Here is a 20,791-nt window from a genome sequence, read left to right as displayed (position 1 = left end):
ATAACTATATTATCTGTGCAGAATTATATGTTTTAATTCTAACATGTACATTAATAATTGAGAAAGTATTACATGTTCTCAAAAAAAAAGAATTATTTAAGTAAAGATGTGTAGGAGGTGGTAAGAATGGTTTTATATCATATAAGGTTACAGTAGTAATATTTTCTAACTGTAATGTAAGAAATATACTTTATTATTAGTATTCAAAATAGTTAATAATGTCATCGCAAATTTTAAGCATTTTGCGTTGCATCAAGAATGATTAAATTAAATTTTCTAAAACTTGTTTAATTATTGAACATTTTCTTACAAGCATTTTATGTTAAAAAATATAATAAATTTCAAACATGACTTATTAATTTCAAGCTACATAAAAATTGGTACTGATATTGGTACATCATCAGTGATCCTTCCTTTAATGTCTGGTAGCTGATGACATGATTCATATCCCACTGTAGCTTATTGTCCTCTACCATTCAACTGGAGGCATTCCAGTTGCCTCTTCAATTTGGTCCAGCCATCTTTCTGGCGGTCTTCTACATGACTTGCTGCCCTTGATTCTTCTTTGTACAACTAGCTTTTCAAGATTTTTTTTTTGGACTATATGACCAAAAAAAAAAAAAGGCTGGCCACGGAAGGTCCAGTGTACTGGAAGTGTATTGCAGACAACCTCCTCTATATACCTAGCTCGTTCGTTTATAATGAAGTTGCTCATCCTCTTTTCAATCCATGCGTCATGGAGAATTCTTCTACAGGCCCACATTTCAGTTGCATCAATTCTCCTCTGGTCTTCCACCTTGATGGTCCAGGTCTCAATACTGTTTTTGACTACTGGAAAGACCTCAGCTTGAAGCAATCTCAGCTTTGTGTTCCCTGTGATTCCCTTATCTTTCCAAATAGCTGTCAGTTTCGTAAGCGCTTCTTTGTTTTTCGGCTGATGAGTCCCCATCTTTATGTATTATGGATCCTAAATATATGAAATGGTCCACCTCTTTGAAACCACACAGCGTATCACTGACTGGAGGATGATTGGTTCTGTTTAAAATCATAACTTTTCTTTTTCCGATGTTTAATTTCAGCCCTAGTGGGTCTCTTTCTTCCTGAACTCAGTTGAGGATCTTCATTTCAGCTTCAGAGCCTGTGAACAGGGTTAATAAGGAGTTTTTAATTATTTTGTTGCTACAGGATAAGCAAAAAATAAACTGCCCAAATAATAAAAATGGCTTGCAACACCAGGTTTTGTTTTAAATACTGAGAAATGACTGGCCAAGGAAGGTCCAGACTTCTTCCCCACTTTTGAGACTTTTGTGTTTGCAGAAATAAAAATTTTGAAAAAGAATAGTTAGTATAGTACAATATTCTTATGTATGGGCTTGAAATGATAACAGATCCCAAACCTCTTTACCATTATTGTGTTTTTTATGTGCCTTTTTAAAATAAGGTTTTAAAAAACAAAATTGTTAACACTGCCACTTCTTTCTTATAATACGACATCCCCACTTATACCTGATTTTTTTATGTATTATATTATTATTTGTTAGATATTTGATTTAATCCCCAATAAAATAATTGATTTGCGTTACATTAATTATGTTAATTTTATGCTTGCAAATACAAAATATTGAGAGTGTATCTAGCGTATGTGGATATGTCAGAGGACATTACTGCACAATAGACTGCCATTTTTGTAGCATACACTGAGCTCACAAAACTGGTGTTCTATGCAACTAATCATTAATTAATTGTATCTAAATGACTTTATGACTTCATTTCAATTCTTTACTTACGTTTCGTTTTAATACCTTATAGAAAGTTACATGTGCCTGAGTAAACATAAATTAGAAGATTAATGTGCAATAAACTAAATATATTTCCATAATATTTTTCTACTAGAAAATGTTCAAACAGTGCTGTGCTTAAAGATTTATATGTACTGTTGGTATTTGGTTATATTTATTGATGTTTCAAAGGGCTGATAATTTGTTAACAAAAAACTGAGTTGGTTTGTCTACTAGTATCAGTAATTTCAGATACTTTTATGATAAACTTTTACAGTGATTAGGAAGGAGGGTTAATTGGTAAAGTGAAATGATTAATTTGTTGTCGGGCTGGAGATGGTTGCTGGGAAAGTGGAAGGTAAAGAAAGAGTTTCATAGTTAGAGCATTGTAACAGTATAACCAGAAGATACAGTATTATGATCACCACTGCCTAGAAAAAGTTCCTTCAATTTCCTCTTTACCGTGGACCAGTAGAATTATGTTTATGGTATATATTTTGGGATAAAATGATCAAAAACTTAATTTAATCCTAAACTGCACTTTTCATTATAAAGTACAAAATAAGCAGTTATATAAAATAAGGGTCACGTGTGCATGACCCTTAATGTGTAAAAATTAAATTAATGTATGAAAATCTGTAATTCATTTTAACAAATGAGTTATTCAATTATTATATTCTATGTGAAAATGTTAAATTTTATTGCTTTGCACCCTGTAAATTAAGTGCATTTATGGATTTTTTCCCCTGTTAACAGTGTAATGCTCATGTTATATATAAATGTATGGCTTTGCTGAATTTTATGGTAAAAATAATTATGTTCCAACAAAAATAAGCATACTTTTGTTAGCTAAACTGTATAAAAAAACCAGACCAAACAAAACCACAGAGTGAAAGAAAATGTTCACTTGAGATCACACAGGTTCTTTCAATGAAACAGAATCCTCTTGTCCTTTCAAAATAGAATAAACCACTTTAGATGGATTCCAGTTAAATGGAAGGGAATTATAAGCAAAATAGTGGAACTATGTACTTTCTAAGAAGGTAGGACCACAAAAAAGACTGCATCCACTAAGGAAGTGGCAGTCACTCTTTTTACTTCTAACAATTATAACTTAATATGGAACTGCCTGAGATGAAAAAAAACCATTAGCATAAAATATGAAGGTGAGATATCCACCTTGAAAAACAAGGAAAGGTTTAAGAGATGATGTGAAGGCTGCCACAGAATATAAAATAGACATCTTTAGAATAAAATAATATTTTTTCCTGCTGCATGTGATTAAATAAGAAAACGAATGCAGAGAAACAGTAAACGAAGGCTGTTATTTACCATTAGCTAAAGAAGGAATTCCTATTATGGTTTTTACTGATAGTTTACTAAAAGATACCAGTTTTTATTTTCATTATAAAAAAATTTTATATGAATGACATTAAGCTACGAGGTGTGGCTGATAAATTTTGCACCCTAGCATGCTACACAGAGACAAAAGGTACTATCGAGTTGGGTGTGGCAGCACATGGTAGCTAAAATCCTCCTCCTCAAACCTGCGATAATGTGTTGAAATTTGTTTACCTGTTTGTTTTCAGTAGCAGTTAAAATGGAGTCAAGTATGGCCAATATGTCAACACGGTTAAAACAGCAGGTCGTGATAGAATTTTTAACAGCAGAAAATGTGACTCCTACAAATATTTTTCATTGTTTAAAAGTGGTTTATGGTAGTGAAGGAGTCAACAGAATAGGTGGGCATTGAAATTTTGCGAATGTGAAACTGGTAAAGCGACAATTGAGGATGCACCTTGCAATAGACGACCAGTTTCTGTGACTGACAAGATACATTGAAAGGAAGTGGATGATTTGCTTCAAAGTGACTGGTGAATTGCCCAGCAATGCATTGCTATTCAGTTAGGCAAATCTAAAGAATGAGTAGGCCATATTATTGAGCAATTGGGTTACTGTAAAATCTGTGCATGGTTGGTACCACCCAAACTCTCTGATGGCTCTCTGCAAGCTATATTATTGAGCAATTGGGTTACTATAAAATCTGTACACATTTGGTACCGCCCAAACTCTCTGTTGGCTCTCTGCAAGCTTAAGTTGGAGCCTGTTCCACATCTGCCGTACTCACCGGATTTGGTTCTGTGCAACTTCCACTTTTTCCCTCACCTCAAGAGGGATCTCAAAGGTTAATCATTACACCACCAACGATGGGATGTAGGAAGCTGTGGCCGCTTGGATCTAAGAAAAACCACCAGAATTTTTCAGTGACTGAATGCAAAAACGTCACACATTGGGAAAAGTGTATCAGTGTAAACAGGGATTATATTGAATAATAAATGCTGCGTTTTGTAGCTAAGGTATTTTATTTTTATTCCATTCTCATAGCTGCACATATATCTGCAAAATTTATCAGCCAGGCCTCGTATATATACACAGTTACATATCTGTATAATAATAATCCAATACTAAACACAGCAAAAAAATGAATATTTTCAAATGAAATAAGTAGTAAATATAATCTTTTTTATTATTCATTTCCATTAAGATCTGAAGAAAACTTTGATTGTATCTCAAAGAGGAACTTCCATCTACAAAATAAACAGGGAGTGTCATTGAAAGCATTACATATAATGAGTGTGATTTAATCATACGTATAAAAAAAAAATCATACATACAAATTAAATTTTAAACCCCCTCTTTTCCCGACATTAAAAAATATCAAAAATATTTTGAATGGGTAAATGCCCATCAATGTCGTTTTGAAATTCAATTTTTGTTAATATTTTATCAAAATGTGATACAAATGAAAAAAAATAATGGAAAACCTTTCGACCAAGAGGTAATAACACCTGAAGTTTTATTTTGAAATAACCTAATTCTGAATCATTGTAGAAACCAAATCATTCTTTCTGTTACATTAAAAGTGTGCAAGACAAATGGAATTGCCTTTCATTGTAAGTGAAAACATTTGTGGTATTCACCTCCTTTGTTATATAATTTTAAACAAAAAATCTGGATGGCACTGAATTCTTTAGTTTTATTAAAAATATGTTAAGGTATTCTGTGTTCGATTTCTATGTTCTGTTATTTTGTAATTGTACTTATTTGGAAAAGAAGAAAATAGTTTGTAAACTATCCTCACATTTATTTTCTTAAATAGTTAAGCAATAGTTTTTTGGTAATGCATCATCAGTATTTATAGTTAATTATCTTAATACAATCTAAAGTGTTAACATTACAGCATTTTATAATTAGAAAAATGTGGTAATAACAGTGTTTTATAGCCAATATAAATTGCAATATGTAGAGTGAAAGTGACCTTGAAAGCACAGTTTTACTAATATCTAATGAAAAAAATCGCATTTCTTGTTAACATCTGCTTGTTAAATTTTACAATATATTTTCATTTGTTCTATTATGTTCATAGTTGATTCTATTTAATTTGATAAATTTGAAATGTTAATGTAATTTGGCTAATAATAGTTTTTTTTTTAATATTCTTATACTTTTTTTATTTGTAGAATGTTATACTCTTTTTATGACATTATCCCTTGGCTTAATAATTCAATGGAGTGTTACAAATGTATGATAAGACTTTATTGATGTTATTATGTTCTGTGTATGAAGTTTAGAAGGAGAGGGAGAAAGTATGTGTTTGTGTGTGTGTTTGTATATGTATATAGTTTATTCGTAATTTATCTACGTTAAGATAATTTCAGCCTGTTTTTCTTTATTGATAACTTGTTATCTCAGTTGAGAAACATACTGTTTATTATTTAAAGATTATTAATAAATAATAAGCAGTTTATTTCTGATACAGTGCATATTCAACGTAGTTATTTTTGTGTATTTATATATATGTATTATATATATATATATATATATTTATTAAGCTTTCTGTCATAAGATAATTTATTTATTGAAATTAGTAAAATTTAATCATAAATAATTTATCATTTGTTTATTCAGCATTCGTATGGTTTTATCCAGTGTTGTGAAAGACAAGCCAGATTGTTTTTTCACTTCAGTCAGTTCAGTGGTAATATTGAGCATTTAAAAATAGGTGACCCAGTCGAATTTGAAATGACGTACGATCGTCGTACTGGAAAACCCATTGCTAGTATTGTTACTAAAATTGCACCAGAGGTGGTAAGTTTTTATTTTTATTGGTTTTAGTCGTTTGGTTTGATTTATTATAATGTATATTATTGCTTTAGTTAAAGAATTTTAGTGAATCAGCAACTGATTTTGATATGGTAGTTCATTAATTTTAATAAGTGCTTTATTTTGTTTCTGAACATGGTAGGATGGGATCTATAACTATTTCAGTTTTTTCTCCATTTATATTTTAGAAAAAATATCAGTTCCATAGAATAACCAGCTATCCTTTAACAGAAGTTTTTTTAAATTTTACTTTAAGAAAGTTACCTTTCGTAATACAACATGATACAAAATCAAATTGACTTTCTATTTGGTTGTAAATCAAGTAGATTAAATGCTATCACATTTTGAATGCGAGTGGTTAGCATCATAAATAATTTTTTTGTGATATTGGACGATTCCTGTTCAAATCTAGTTAAAAGTAATACTTTTTCCTGAGACTACAAGAATCTCTATCAAGGTTTAATTGTGCATACAGAACCTATCGATATTTTGATGCTATATCATCTTGATGCAAAAGTTCCTTTTTTCTTTTTTTTGCATTTAAAAATTTATAAATATAGCAGTGCAAGTGAATTTAAAGTTGGGAGTGTTATAAACTAATAAATATTGTAAATTTTAATTGTTTGGATTAACCAATATATTTTCTAATTCAGATGCTACAAATTCTGTATAATCTTTTAACTTTTTCTATTATTTCATATAAATTACAATCTTAATTACTTGGTACCTGGAACTTTTATTTATGTATATATATTTTTTCTTTTATTTACTTGTTCTTTAATTATTAATTTAATCTGATATATTATTTTTGTTTATGTATTTAATATTTATTTTTCTCATAATTGATAAAAAGACAAGTAAAAAAAATGAGTTCTTCAGAAATGATCTTTTTTTACTGTATAATGGAATTTTTTTGATAATTTTTTTTAGAAATGATTTTGCATATTATTTTAAAAGCCTTAATGTGTAAAGGTTGTGTTCTTCCAGCATAAATTAAAGTAAACCTACCTCGTTCAATAAAAAAAAAAAAAACATTTTACTGATGTTTTCAAATATAAATATTGGAGTAAAAAACTTGTTAGACTGCATTTGCATGAACTATGTTTGACTGCATGTAATGAACTATGTCCCCCATTAGATAAAATGTATTTAATGAAATAAATAGAATTTGGTGACCTTCAATAAATAAATGTAATTTCATATTAGTTAACTTTACGTAAATTTTAAACCAGATAACAGTTTTTTATGTATTAAATGTATTTGGTACATTGTTTCCTTGGAAATCTGAATTTTTTTTGTGTATGTTTTCTTGTTTTTTTTTTATGTGAAGTTATTTTGTTATTTTCATAATAATTTAGTAATACAACTATTTCACATAACTAAACATTGGAACAAACAACTTTTAAAGATCATTTCCAGTTGTAATAATATATCATAATTTTATTTTTTTTTGTTTATCAAATAAAATGTTCTTGTTATAATAAATAAATTTATAAGTCATATTTGATCCATTGTCTTTAATATATTTTGTTAAATGCAAATTAAATAGCAATCAAGATAAAACATTAAATTAATGATTGTATAACAAAAATGTTAAAGTACATTAAAAATAGAACATTCATTTAATGCCTTGCGATATAAAACTGTTATTCAAGTTTAGGCCTTGACTGAATTATGTTATCCACTTATAAGTTTATAGACAATCATTATCAAAATCTGCCTGATGGTTTGATCATTTGCTTGTATTTTATCTTTGAATTTTATATCATAGATAGGTTATTTGTACAATGAAAATTTTAATGCTTTTTCAAATAGATATTAGGATGTTATAACCTAGATAAACACACTCACATTTTGTTTGGAATGGAACTACAATATTCAAGTAAAAGGCATTGGGTAAACAGTATTACTTATAAAGGAGGTTTTCTCACAGTTCTGTTATAAATAATTTTAGGAAGTGTTACATATTAACTTCAGTTTTTTTTATGTACATATTGAATGTAAAATAGTGGCTGTAAAATAAGATCAATATTTATAGGCCTATATATATATATATACTAATATATATTCTGAATATGAGCCAAATCAGACCATAAAGATAATTTTCTGAAATATCTCAACCTCAGTGCCACCTAGTGGGTTCAAATTAATTCAGAAACCTTCACGGGCGTATGCACAACAACTCACCAAAGTTTCATCACAATCGGATGAATGGTATACAGAACAAACAAACAAACAAACATTAATTTTTATATATAAGATTTATTTAAAAATAATTCTTTAATATTGATATAATTTGTTTAGGTATTAAGTGAGGAACGAGTGACAGGAACTGTTACTACAGAATTGCGAACTGAAGGTTCTGGAGGTGATACACAGGGTCGTATCAGTTATGAGAACAGAGGTGAATGCTTCTTTTTGCCATATAATAAAGACGATGTGGAAGGAAATGTTACACTTAGGGCTGGAGACAAAGTCAGTTTTCAGATAGCAACAAATCAAAGGTAATTTTTTATTTTTTTTTTAATCATTAAAAACATAATGATAAGATACAAATGCAAATTGTGTATACTCCAGAAAGTGTGCAAATCATACTATTTCTCACCCAGTTACCATTTATATATTTTGATAAAATAAAAAAAATAGCAAAATGAGACTGAAGGTCTTGTAAAATGTTTATGATAAAGTTAAAGGTTTATTTAAAAATGTCTTATATGAAATTATGCCATGTGATCAAGCAAAGCTTGTTGGTCATATTAAACCATTTTAAAAAATGATTACATGAAACAAACCAAATAACCAACTTATTGTTATATTATCCATTGCTTGCACTGGAATGAGCAAGAGATGATTGCCAATAACTGAAAACCTGTAATAAAAACATCTAACTAATTTTCAGTTATTCTTATATTTTTTATTATAATATAATGTATTAGTTGTTACAGTACATGTTATAACATTCGATTGTCACAATTGTATTTAAATGAATTAAACCTTGAAAAATTGGACATTTCAACTTAAGATTTAGCAAACTAGTAGATACCTCTGTTTTTTTGACCTGAAATCTTCAGTTATTTGCCAGGATTTACAGAAAGTCTAATATAAAGATTTTCTTATGTGTCCTTGCTTAATACAAATGACAAGTGGAAGCAGTTTTTTCCAGTCGTATTAACAAGTGAAGTGACCTAACTAGGCTTACGTCTGGGATTAGCCCAGACAGTCCTGGTTTTTTAGTGCTGTCCGGAGTTTGAGAATTTTATGGCTGGTGAGGATTTTTTTTAATTTTAGACCTATATGTTTGACATCGCTTTTTTTAAACATTCTCTTACAGCCATGAATCAGCTGATGCAATCAGCCATACAGCTGATTTTGGAGCAAGCGCTGACATCGATTTTGATGGAGGTGTGGCTACCGGTCTTGCCACAACTTTTTACTTAGTCATTTGGCAACACAAAGGGACAATGTGTTTATGTTGTTTTTGTGTGTGAAGTAACTTGTCTACACGTTTTTGATCATTTTACTTCTATTCGTTTTTTGTCTTATTGTTTAGCAGTGGGCAAAAGAAAATATGTGTTTAATGTTAACCTGCAGCAGGAATACAATTTTTTTAAATTGTGTAGTGACAGTAACAATGAATGTGTTTATTGCACACTGTGTACTGGAGAATTTTCTGTTGCACATAAAGGAAAGGGTGATATTGAAGACCATGTGAAAACAGCTAAACACAGGAGTGCTATTAATGCTACTGCTTCAGCAAACAAGAGATTTTTTTAAAGCCAAAGATAGGAATTATTGTTAACGTTATTTCACCATTTATATTTGATAATGTGTTGCATTCTTTGGAAAACATTAATTATGTAACAGTAACTATGGATAGCTCAAACAGAAGTGAAGTAAAACTTGTTTCGATTGTTGTAAGGTATTTCAGTCTCTAGGAGAATTCAAGTTAAACCTTTAAATTTTGATGAAGTGTCAGGTGAAAATACTCAAATTTTGACTCTGTATCTTTTGCAGCGTGTGAAAAAATACAAACTTGAAGAAAAGTTAGTTTGTTATATTGCTGATAACACTAACAGTAATTTTTGTGGTGTGAAGAGAAATTCCTATTTTAGGAATTGGTTGTTCAGTCCATACTGTACACAATTCAGTACAAGCAGCATATGATTCTCTATCCCTGGATGTAGAAGTTATTGTTATAAAAATTTATAAATATTTTTACATACATACCATAAGAGTAACGAAACTTAAACAGTTTTGTGGAAACAGATTACAAAAACGTTAATCTTATAGCAGCACAAGGTTCCTAGTTTGTTACCTGCAATAGAAAGAATTCTTTTCATGTTTGATGGCCTAAAATCATACTTTTTATCTTGTGACAGATGCCCAAAATTATTATTTTGAAAATCTAGAAAGTGTACTGTTTTTGAAATTTTTATATGGTACTCTACAGTTATTTAATAATGTAGTTCTGAAATTGTGAGCCAATTTTATCACAGCAACAGAAGCATTTCAGATATATTCTGAATTAACCTGATTTTCTGTAGTTTCATTTGATTTTAGCATCAGTTACACCTTGTAATTTATTCTGTAATTCTGTTATCAGTCATGTTTCTAATATTTTTTATTTAAGTAAAAGAGATTTCGATAATCCGATAAGAAAGTAAAACAATATTTCCTTTCACATGGTGTCAGGTGGTACTGATGTCAAGTATGCATATGAGAATTTATTCTATTTAATTGAATGTTGTAAAAATCATTGGTTTGAAACCCTACAAGCGTGTTAAACTGAATGGGATGAATGTTATTGACATTGATTATTATTAACATTATTAGCCATTAACTAATTCTAATGGAATTAGAGGAAAATTTCATCCAGTGTTAAAAGTGATAGGAACTAATTTATTAAGTGCAGCTTTATCTGTTGTCATTTTCAGTATATTTTTCATAATTCTTTTTTAAAAAATATATTAAAACATTTATGTACATTGTTTATAATTAGAAAACTGTCAGTTAATAATTTTAGATCACTTGATTTATCTTATGTGTCCACTTCTTGTTCTGAGAGTACATACCACTTTATGTTCAATAACAATCATAAGTCATGTATGTAAATTGCTTATATCCATTAAAGTTGAATAGAAAATTTTTACTCAATATAAACAAGAAATATAGAAGTTGAAATTAAACTTTACCTTTTTCAATAAATTGTTTATTTATGTTCTTAGCTCATTTTTATTTTCCTGTCTTGCGCTATAGCCGAGCAATAGCTTTTGAAGGGAAAGAATGGGCATATGTGATTTTCACCAGATCTTTACATTTTGATATTTAAGAAACCCAAAAAATAAGATGGAAATATTCTGAATTTTCAAATGTACATGCGCAAGCGTGTGTGTGTTTCACCTTATATTTCCAGAATTACTCGACCTGGTCAGATTACTTCTATGTATGGGGCATTAATGCCATTAAATTTTCAGTTTCAAAGGTCAAGAGGGGGAGTCTGTAGAGCAAGGTCATCCTCAGGATTTCACCTAATTAAGGTCTTATTTTTCTTAGGCACATTTGTTATTAAAAAATAATAGGTACAAAAGAAAGTCATTTCTCCATCGAATTGTGACAGGTGATGAAAAGTGGATATATTTTGAGAATCTTAAGCATAAAAGATCATGGGTAACTCCAGGCGAACCATCAACATCGATTTCAAGGCCAAATTGCTGTGGAAAGAAGACAGTGCTCTGTATTTGGTGGGATCAGAAGGATGTGATCTTTTATAAGCTGCTAAAACCTGGCGAAACCGTTAATACTAATCGCTGCTATTAACAAATGATCGATTTAAATCAAGCACTGTGTGAAAAACGACCAGAATATCAAAAAAGGCAACAAAAGTTTTTTTGCTTCTTGATAATGCACCATCACACGCAGCAAAACCGGTCATGGAAATGATTGAGGCATTCAGTTGGGAAATACTTACTCATACAGCTTACTCACAAGACTTGTCTTCGTCTGACTACTATTTATTTGCATCTCATGGGACACGCACTTGGTGAGCAGCGTTTTACTTCTTTTGAAAATGTATGAAAATGGCTCAGTGACTGGTTTGCCTCAAAAAAGCAACAGTTTTTTTGGCGTGGCATTCATAAATTGTCAGAGAGATGGAATATAGCTGGTGATTGACAATATTTTTAATAAAATATTTTTTATCATTTTCATATAAATGTGTATTTCTATACAAAAATTCCAGTTTCATGTTTACACGCCTGGTAAATAAAATTATAAATATTTTAAATTAAGTTGTATGTGTAAACCTTACATCAGAAAACAGCCGCATGAAGCGAATTTCCTACAACTGTGTTGTCAGCTTTTTTATATTCAAGTTAAATGTTTGTTTTTTTGTCTTCAGTCATTTGACTGGTTTGATGCAGCTCTCCAAGATTCCCTATCTAGTGCTGGTCGTTTCATTTCAGTATACCTTCTACATCCTACAACCCTAACAATTTGTTTTACATATTCCAAATGTGGCCTGCCTACACAATTTTTTCTTTCTACCTGTCCTTCCAATATTAAAGAGACTATTCCAGGATGCCTTAGTATGTGGCCTATAAGTCTGTCTCTTCTTTTAACTATATTTTCCAAATGCTTCTTTCTTCATCTATTTGCCGCAATACCTCTTCATTTGTCACTTTATCCACCCATCTGATTTTTAACATTCTCCTATAGCACCACATTTCAAAAGCTTCTAATCTTTTCTTCTCAGATACTCCGATTGTCCAAGCTTCACTTCCATATAAAGCGACAGTCCAAACATATACTTTCAAAAATTTTTTCCTGATATTTAAATTAATTTTTGATGTAAACAAATTATATTTCTGACTGAAGGCTCGTTTTGCTTGTGCTATTCGGCATTTTATATCGCTCCTGCTTCGTCCATCTTCAGTAATTCTACTTCCCAAATAACAAAATTCTTCTACCTCCATAATCTTTTCTCCTCCTATTTTCACATTCAGTGGTCAATCTTTGTTATTTCTACTACATTTCATTACTTTTGTTTTGTTGTTGTTTATTTTCATGCGATAGTTCTTGCGTAGGACTTCATCTATGCCATTCATTGTTTCTTCTAAATCCTTTTTACTCTTGGCTAGAATTACTATATCATCTGCAAATCGTAGCATCTTTATATTTTCACCTTGTATTGTTACTCCGAATCTAAATTGTTCTTTAACATCATTAACTGCTAGTTCCATGTAAAGATTAAAAAGTAACTGAGATTGGGAACATCCTTGTCGGACTCCCTTTCTTATTACTGCTTCTTTCTTATGTTCTTCAATTATTACTGTTGCTGTTTGGTTCCTGTACATGTTAGCAATTGTTCTTCTATCTCTGTATTTGAACCATAATTTTTTTAAAATGCTGAACATTTCATTCCAGTCTACGTTATCGAATGCCTTTTCTAGGTCTATAAATCCCAAGTATGTTGGTTTGTTTTTCTTTAATCTTCCTTCTACTATTAATCTGAGGCCTAAAATTGCTTCCCTTGTCCCTATACTTTTCCTGAAACCAAATTGTTGTTCTCCTAACACTTCTTCCACTCTCCTCTCAATTCTTCTGTATAGAATTCTAGTTAAGATTTTTGATGTATGACTAGTTAAACTAATTGTTCTGTATTCTTCACATTTATCTGCCCCTGCTTTCTTTGGTATCATGACTATAACACCTTTTTTGAAGTCTGATGGAAATTCCCCTTTTTCATAAATATTACACACCAGTTTGTATAATCTATCAATCGCTTCCTCACCTGCACTGCGCAGTAATTCTACAGGTATTCCGTCTTCTTTTGCTAATTTACACTTCCTGCTTATAGCATTTCTTAATTGCCGATAGTTCCTTTTACTTTCTTCATCACTAGCATTCTTATATTTTCTACGTTCATCCATCAGCTGCAATATATCATCTGAAACCCAAGGTTTTCTACCAGTTCTCTTTATTCCGCTTAAGTTTGCTTCTGCTGATTTAAGAATTTCCTTTTTAACATTCTCCCATTCTTCTTCTACATTTTCTACCTTATCTTTTTTACTCAGACCTCCTGGGATATCCTCCTCAAAAATCTTCTTTACCTCCTCTTCCCCAAGCTTCTCTAAATTCCATCGATTCATCTGACACCTTTTCTTCAGGTTTTTAAACCCCAATCTACATTTCATTATCATCAAATTATGGTCGCTATCAATGTCTGCTCCAGGATAAGTTTTGCAGTCAACGAGTTGATTTCTAAATCTTTGCTTAACCATGATATAATCTATCTGATACCTTGCAGTGTTGCCTGGCTTTTTCCAAGTGTATATTCTTCTATTATGATTTTTAAATTGGGTCTTGGCAATTACTAAATTATACTTCGTGCAAAACTCTATAAGTCGGTCCCCTCTTTCATTCCTTTTGCCCAGCCCGTATTCACCCACTATATTTCCTTCCTTGCCTTTTCCAATGCTTGCATTCCAATCTCCAACTATTATTAAATTTTCATCTCCTTTTACGTGTTTAATTGCTTCATCAATCTCTTCGTATACACACTCTACCTCATCATCATCATGGGCGTTTGTAGGCATATAGACGTTAACAATCGTTGTCGGTTTAGGTTTTGATTTTATCCTTATTACAATGATTCTATCGCTATGCGTTTTGAAATACTCTACTCTCTTCCCTATTGTCTTGTTCATTATGAAACCTACTCCTGCCTGCCCATTATTTGAAGCTGAGGTAATTATTCTAAAATCACCTGACCAAACGTCGCCTTCCTCTTCCTACCGAACCTCACTAATTCCTACTACATCCACATTTATCCTATCCATTTCCCTTTTTAAATTTTCTAGCCTACCAACCTTTTTTTAAACTTCTAACATTCCACGCTCCGACTCGTAGAATGTTATTTTTTAATTTTCTGGTGACCCCTTCCTTAGTAGTCCCCACCCGGAGATCCGAACAGGGGACTAGTTTACCTCCGGAATATTTTACCAAGGAAGGCGCCTCCATCATTGCTATATGAAAATGCAGAGAGCCACATTTTCTTGGAAAAAAAGCAGCTGTAGTTTTCCATTGCTTTCAGCTACGCAGTACTCAGAGGACTGAGTGATGTTGATATGGCCGTTTAAGTCATCCTGACTCCCGCCCCTAACAACTACTGAAAGAGCTGCTGCCCTCTTTCAGGAATCATTCCTTAGTCTGGCTCTTAACAGATACCTCTCCGTTATGGTTGCACCTTCGGTCCAGCTTATCTGTATCACTGAGCACTCAAGCCCCCTCACCAACGGCAAGGTCTCATGATTCATAGAGGAGGGTTAAATGTTTTTAAAAAATAAGTAAAACAAAAAACATTTACTTGAATGAATATATTCACAAGAATTTTCAGCTGTTTAGCATAAATATATAGATGTTTTATATTTATAATACATCTACAAAATTATTTATTTAAATATATTTTTTTAATGAAAATTTTAGCAAAATATTTTGATAAATCCCTAGACCAACTACCTACTATATTCCAGCTGGGATATTAAAATGATTTTAATCATTCAATGTATACGTGTACTCAGCAGTACATGTTTTTACCTTTTTTCAAGTTTCACATACTTTAAAAACTATTAAGTTTTGTTTACCTTAATTTTGATAAGTATAAGTATCACAGTTTTAGAGAAGTTAATTTCATTTAACGGGATTTGATAAGAAACTATGCTTTTAATTTTTAGTAAGTTATATTGATGGAAATATTTTTATTTATATATAAAATTACTTAAAATGCTTAAAATTCTTCATGCACTTGGCTTTTGAAAATAAAAATCTGTTGAAAAATATATATATATTAAATTCTATTAAAATAAAAACCACCTAGTACAGATTATTGAGATAAAACATATCTTTCCTTAATTTTACCATGAAAGTACTTTTGCCAGATTCTGTATCCTCAAACTACAACAGATAGCAGCTCTTAATTCAAATAAATTTAAACCTAATTTTGCACATTCTCAAGAAAATTTGAATAATAGATAAGTAATAGATTTAAACTTAACAAATATCACTTTTAATGGTAATGAAAAATTAATCATCACTAATTAATTTAAATTCAACATAATTTATAATAAAATTAACATTATTAAAAACATTTTTGTAGATTCTGAAAGAAATCCAACAGAATGAATCTTAGGAACAGTTATGTAATATCAGTTACAATATCCAAAAAATTAAAAATACTAAATCTACTAGTAAACCATTTATCAATAAACTAGTAATTTAACAAATAAGAGAAATTTTAATTACCAAAAATTTTTTAGTAGTAAAATCAGATAAAACAAATACATCGGTTATCATGACAGTTGAAAAATATAATAATTTAATGAAACTACATTATTGATAATAAATTTGATAATAATATAAATTACCATTCTAGAATTGTATTCTTTTAAACCGATTGCTACTAAATTAACTGGATTACCAAAAATTCATAAATTAAACATCCCAATGTTATTTTTAATCATTCTTAAATCTGCCCCTTTTATATTATATCCAAAATAATAGATAACATTATTAGGAATAAAATGTAATTTACCTAATCCATTTAATATGAAAAACTGTTATGAAATAATAAATAAATAGCTTAAATGTAAATAATGACATTAGAATGTTTAGTTATGATATAACTAACATGTATGCTATAGACCATACAATAAAAATAATAAAAAATAAATTAAAAAGTATCCAAGATGATCCAGTTTGAATTTAATAACAAATATTATACATAAAAAAATACCTTACCTATAGGATTTCCTCTATCAGCAGTTATGTCAGAAATATATTTGAGAGAAAATTAGTAAATGGCATCACTTATACACATAAAGTTTTAATATGTACATGGTATGTGATGATATTCTCATTCTACATAATAACCCAGTAATAAACAATGAACATCTAATAATATTAAATTAAATTCTAATAATGAAAATCTAAAATTCACATTTGAAATTGATAGTAGTAGAATATTAAATTATTTACGAGGGTGAATCAAATTTAAACAGTAATTTTGCTATTCTACGCAGCAAGCAGTTCCGAGCTGGGTGGCGGAGTGGGGGGGTGTAAGTTTGATATGTTAAGAGAAAGGGAATCAACTTGAAGCCATGAGTGAGCAAAAGGTTCTGTCGTCTGTTGCACAACATATAATCATAAAGTTTTTAACTAATGAAGGTATCCACAGAAATTTTAATTCATTTAAAGGTACAGTTTGGGGACTCTACATTGTCCCAGAGCCGATTGTATACATAGACTAGACAATTTAAGGGTAGGTAGGAAAGTGTAGAAAACAAAAGTCATTCATGCCCATGGTCAAATCTCACAGCTGACAACATCCATGCTGTTGAAGAAATCATGACAGAAGTAGGTATTAGCTTTGGGAGTGTTGAATTCATTGTCACTGATCATCTTGGCTTTAGAAAAATTAGCTCAATGGGTTCTGAGGATGTTGATCGAAAATAAAAAACAGGTCAGATTTTGAGAGGTGCATCGTCATGTGATGAGACATGGGTACGTCATTACACTCTAGAGTCAAAAATAGTGAATAAGGAGTGGTGAAGGAAGGATGAGGGCTACCCAGTGAAGGCTAAAACCCAACCCGTCTGTCAGTTGGAAAAGTACTTACAATGGTTTTTTTTTGTCTCAAGGGGAGTTTTACTCATTGATTTTCTCCACAATCAATTAATGATGAATGCGACTTACTATTGTCAGCTGCTGCTACAGTCAACAATAGATGGGGTATGCCTGTCAGACATATCATCCTTCATGACAACACTAGGCTCCATACTGCAATTTTGATAAAGGATAAATTGGAAAAAATGCACTGGGAACCACCATCCTACAGACCAGATTTCCTGTGACCCCTGTGTTTACTTTTTGTTTACACACTTGAAAGAATCGTTTGGAGGGGAATGATTTGAAAACATAGAGGAGCGTGTATGCAATTGGTTGACGATTCGTCCTCAAATGTTTTATGAAAAGGGATATTTAAGCTTCCAAATCATTGGCAAAAGTATATATATATCATGCAGGAAACTCAATAGATATAAATTATGAGGGTATGAATTGTGTATATTATTATTAATCAGTAAATTTATAAAAAAAAATTACTTTTAATATTTGATTCACCCTCATAGATGTCAATATTGAAATAAAGGAAACCAAATAAAAACATCAGTATATAGAAAACCTAAATTTAATAATATAACTAAGCATAAAAAACCAAATCGCCCTTGGCATAAAATTAACACATAAAAATATGATTAAAGCAATCAACTGCAGAAATAAAAATAAAGAAAAGTTAATGAAATAAACATCATAAAATATCTAGAAGAAAGTGGATGTGATTCTACTTTAATTAATAATATTTGCAAAAATAACTATCAAAAGAGTGAAAAAATATACATAAGTAAACATTACTAAAGCTTATATTAAAGAAATATTTAAACCAGGATATAAACCTAATAATCACAAAATAAAATATTTAAAAACCAAAACTAATAATGATAAAATAAACAATCTGTATGGAATTTATAAAATTAAATGTAATGATTGTGATGGTATTTAAATAGGAAAAATGAATATGAGGCATATTCATAAATTAAGCCGTTTGGTCATTAAAAAAAATTAACTAATGAGAAAAGGAATTTTTAGTTTACTACATATCTACTTCACTTTTCCACATAATCACCATTAAGTTCTAAGCATTTTTCGTAAGGCACCAGTATCTTTAACTCCTCTGCATAGAAGTTTGCCAACTGTGAATTGAACTAGTTGACAACGACAGTCTTGAGTTCCTTGTTGTTCTCAGACTATTTTCCACCAAGCCACTTTTTCAAATGCAAGAAGAGGAAGTAATCATTAGGTGCATGGTCAGGACTATATGGAGGGTGATCAAAAACTTCCCAATGAAAATCTTGAATCTTCTTGGTTTAGGCAGTGGTGTGAGGACGCGAATTTCCGTGAAGGAGGATTATGCAGGATGACAGTTTCCCGCATGTCAATTTTGGATTGCACGTCTCAGTTTGGTGAGCGTTTCACAGTACACATCAATTGTAATTGTTAATCCACAATGATGCCAACTGAAACGCTCTTAAAGCGTTTTAGTTGGCAACCATTTAATGCCCTTTTCATCCAAAATGATGCCCTTTTCGTCCTAAAAAATGCTAGCCAACATTTTTTGACTCAAGTACGGAAATTGCTTAAACTTTTTTGGTTGTGGAGAACGTGAATGTCGCCACTGTATTGACTGTTGTTTCAATTCTGTGTTGGTGTAGGGTATCCATGTCTCGTGCCTGTAACAATGTGGGAAAACAAATCATCTACCTTGTCGATAACGGTCCAAAAATGTTCGTCCACTGCGTATTCTTTGGTGTTTGTGTTGGTTGGTGAGCATTTTTGGTACTCACCTTACACACAATTTGTGATATTTCAGCTTTTCTGTGACAGTTGTCTAGATAGAGGTGCATCGAACATGCGGAAATTCATCAGCCAGAGTACTAATTATCAATCACCAATCGCATTGCAGTTTTTGGTTTACCTGTTCAATAATTTTGTCAGTTCGAATACTGGAACTGCCACTCTGCTCTTCCTCATGCACATTTGTGCAGCCATTTTTAAAGTTTTGACACCATTGTTTAACCCTTCCTTCACTCATTACTGTAGGTCCATACACTAGGCACAACTCCTGATGAATTTCAGCAGCTGAAGATCCTTTTGCACACAAAAATCGAATCACAGCGCGCACTTCACAACTGACGGGAGAAATGATTGTTGCAGACATTGCGATTTACATTCACCAGCAGGAAAATGACTACTGAATCAAAACAACTGCAGTGGTTTCGTAAATAGCTAACAGATGGCCCTGCATGCGTGAAACTGTTCACACCCACTAATATTTAGATATAAGCCGACAGCCCTTACTTGATGAATATGTTTCGTAGATCCTTATAAAACTAGATATCTTGAACATTATAGAAATTACAAAAATAATAAATTAGGTTTGTGTAATATGACATACTATCTAATAAACAATAAACATTTTATTTCTGATATCAACACAATTTAGAAATATTAGAAATTAATAAAGATGACATAAAATTAATTATATTAGAAAAATATTTATTACATGTATAAATATAAAATTTCAATTGATAAACCATTAGACAGTGTTTGCAGTAGATGATCTTATAAAAACTGCAATATGTAGCAGTACTCATTTAAATTAATATGCAATTTTCATTATTTTAGAATTTTTTTTTTAAATTTTTATTGTGCATTAACGCCATTATTTCAATCACAACTGAGGATGCGGAATCCCATGAAATTATTTTCATGAGAAATTGAGTTAGATATGTCTTATCTCAACATTCTGTACTAAGTAGTTAATATAATTTAACAATACAGAGGAATAATATGAACCTAAAAAAGATTAATTTCAATAAAATAATTTATCAGTAAGAAAATATATAATTTTAGTATTTTGTACGTAATTTAATAACATTATTTATTAACTTCTTTTTTTATTTCTTATACTGTTTTTTAATTAAGTTTACATTTTACTACAGTTTAAAGGTGCTTATTTATTGTTATGAGTTATTGAGATGTGTTGTATGTAGATGTTGTTGCCCTATATTTCAGTATTTATTCTGTTGTTTATTCATCCCATGACATCTGTTACACTTGTCTAAACTGTTCACTCTTACTTATTGTAAGGATTCAGGAGATATAGTTCAGCTTGTTATAACATTCAGTTGCTTAATTTAGTGTGTAATTTCTATGTATTGTTTTTTATACTGTGTATC

At 30.6% G+C, this 20,791-nt stretch overlaps 1 protein-coding gene across 4 annotated transcripts in view; it reads left to right on the top strand.

Annotated features, from left to right (window-relative positions):
* The window catches only part of Unr (cold shock domain-containing Unr), an 84,007-nt gene that overhangs the window by 22,895 nt on the left and 40,321 nt on the right, over window positions 1-20,791 (top strand). For all 4 annotated transcript variants that reach the window (XM_075373308.1, XM_075373309.1, XM_075373310.1 and 1 more), the window contains 2 exons: window positions 5,748-5,927; window positions 8,247-8,446. In XM_075373308.1, the coding sequence (XP_075229423.1) occupies window positions 5,748-5,927; window positions 8,247-8,446 (380 nt within the window). The remainder of the gene's footprint in view (window positions 1-5,747; window positions 5,928-8,246; window positions 8,447-20,791) is intronic.

The sequence above is a fragment of the Lycorma delicatula genome, chromosome 8, assembly GCF_047948215.1.
Source record: "Lycorma delicatula isolate Av1 chromosome 8, ASM4794821v1, whole genome shotgun sequence".
In the NCBI taxonomy this organism is placed as follows: domain Eukaryota; kingdom Metazoa; phylum Arthropoda; class Insecta; order Hemiptera; family Fulgoridae; genus Lycorma; species Lycorma delicatula.
The sequence above is the reverse complement of the archived record's forward strand: the minus strand, read 5'-3'. Positions and strand labels throughout refer to the sequence as shown.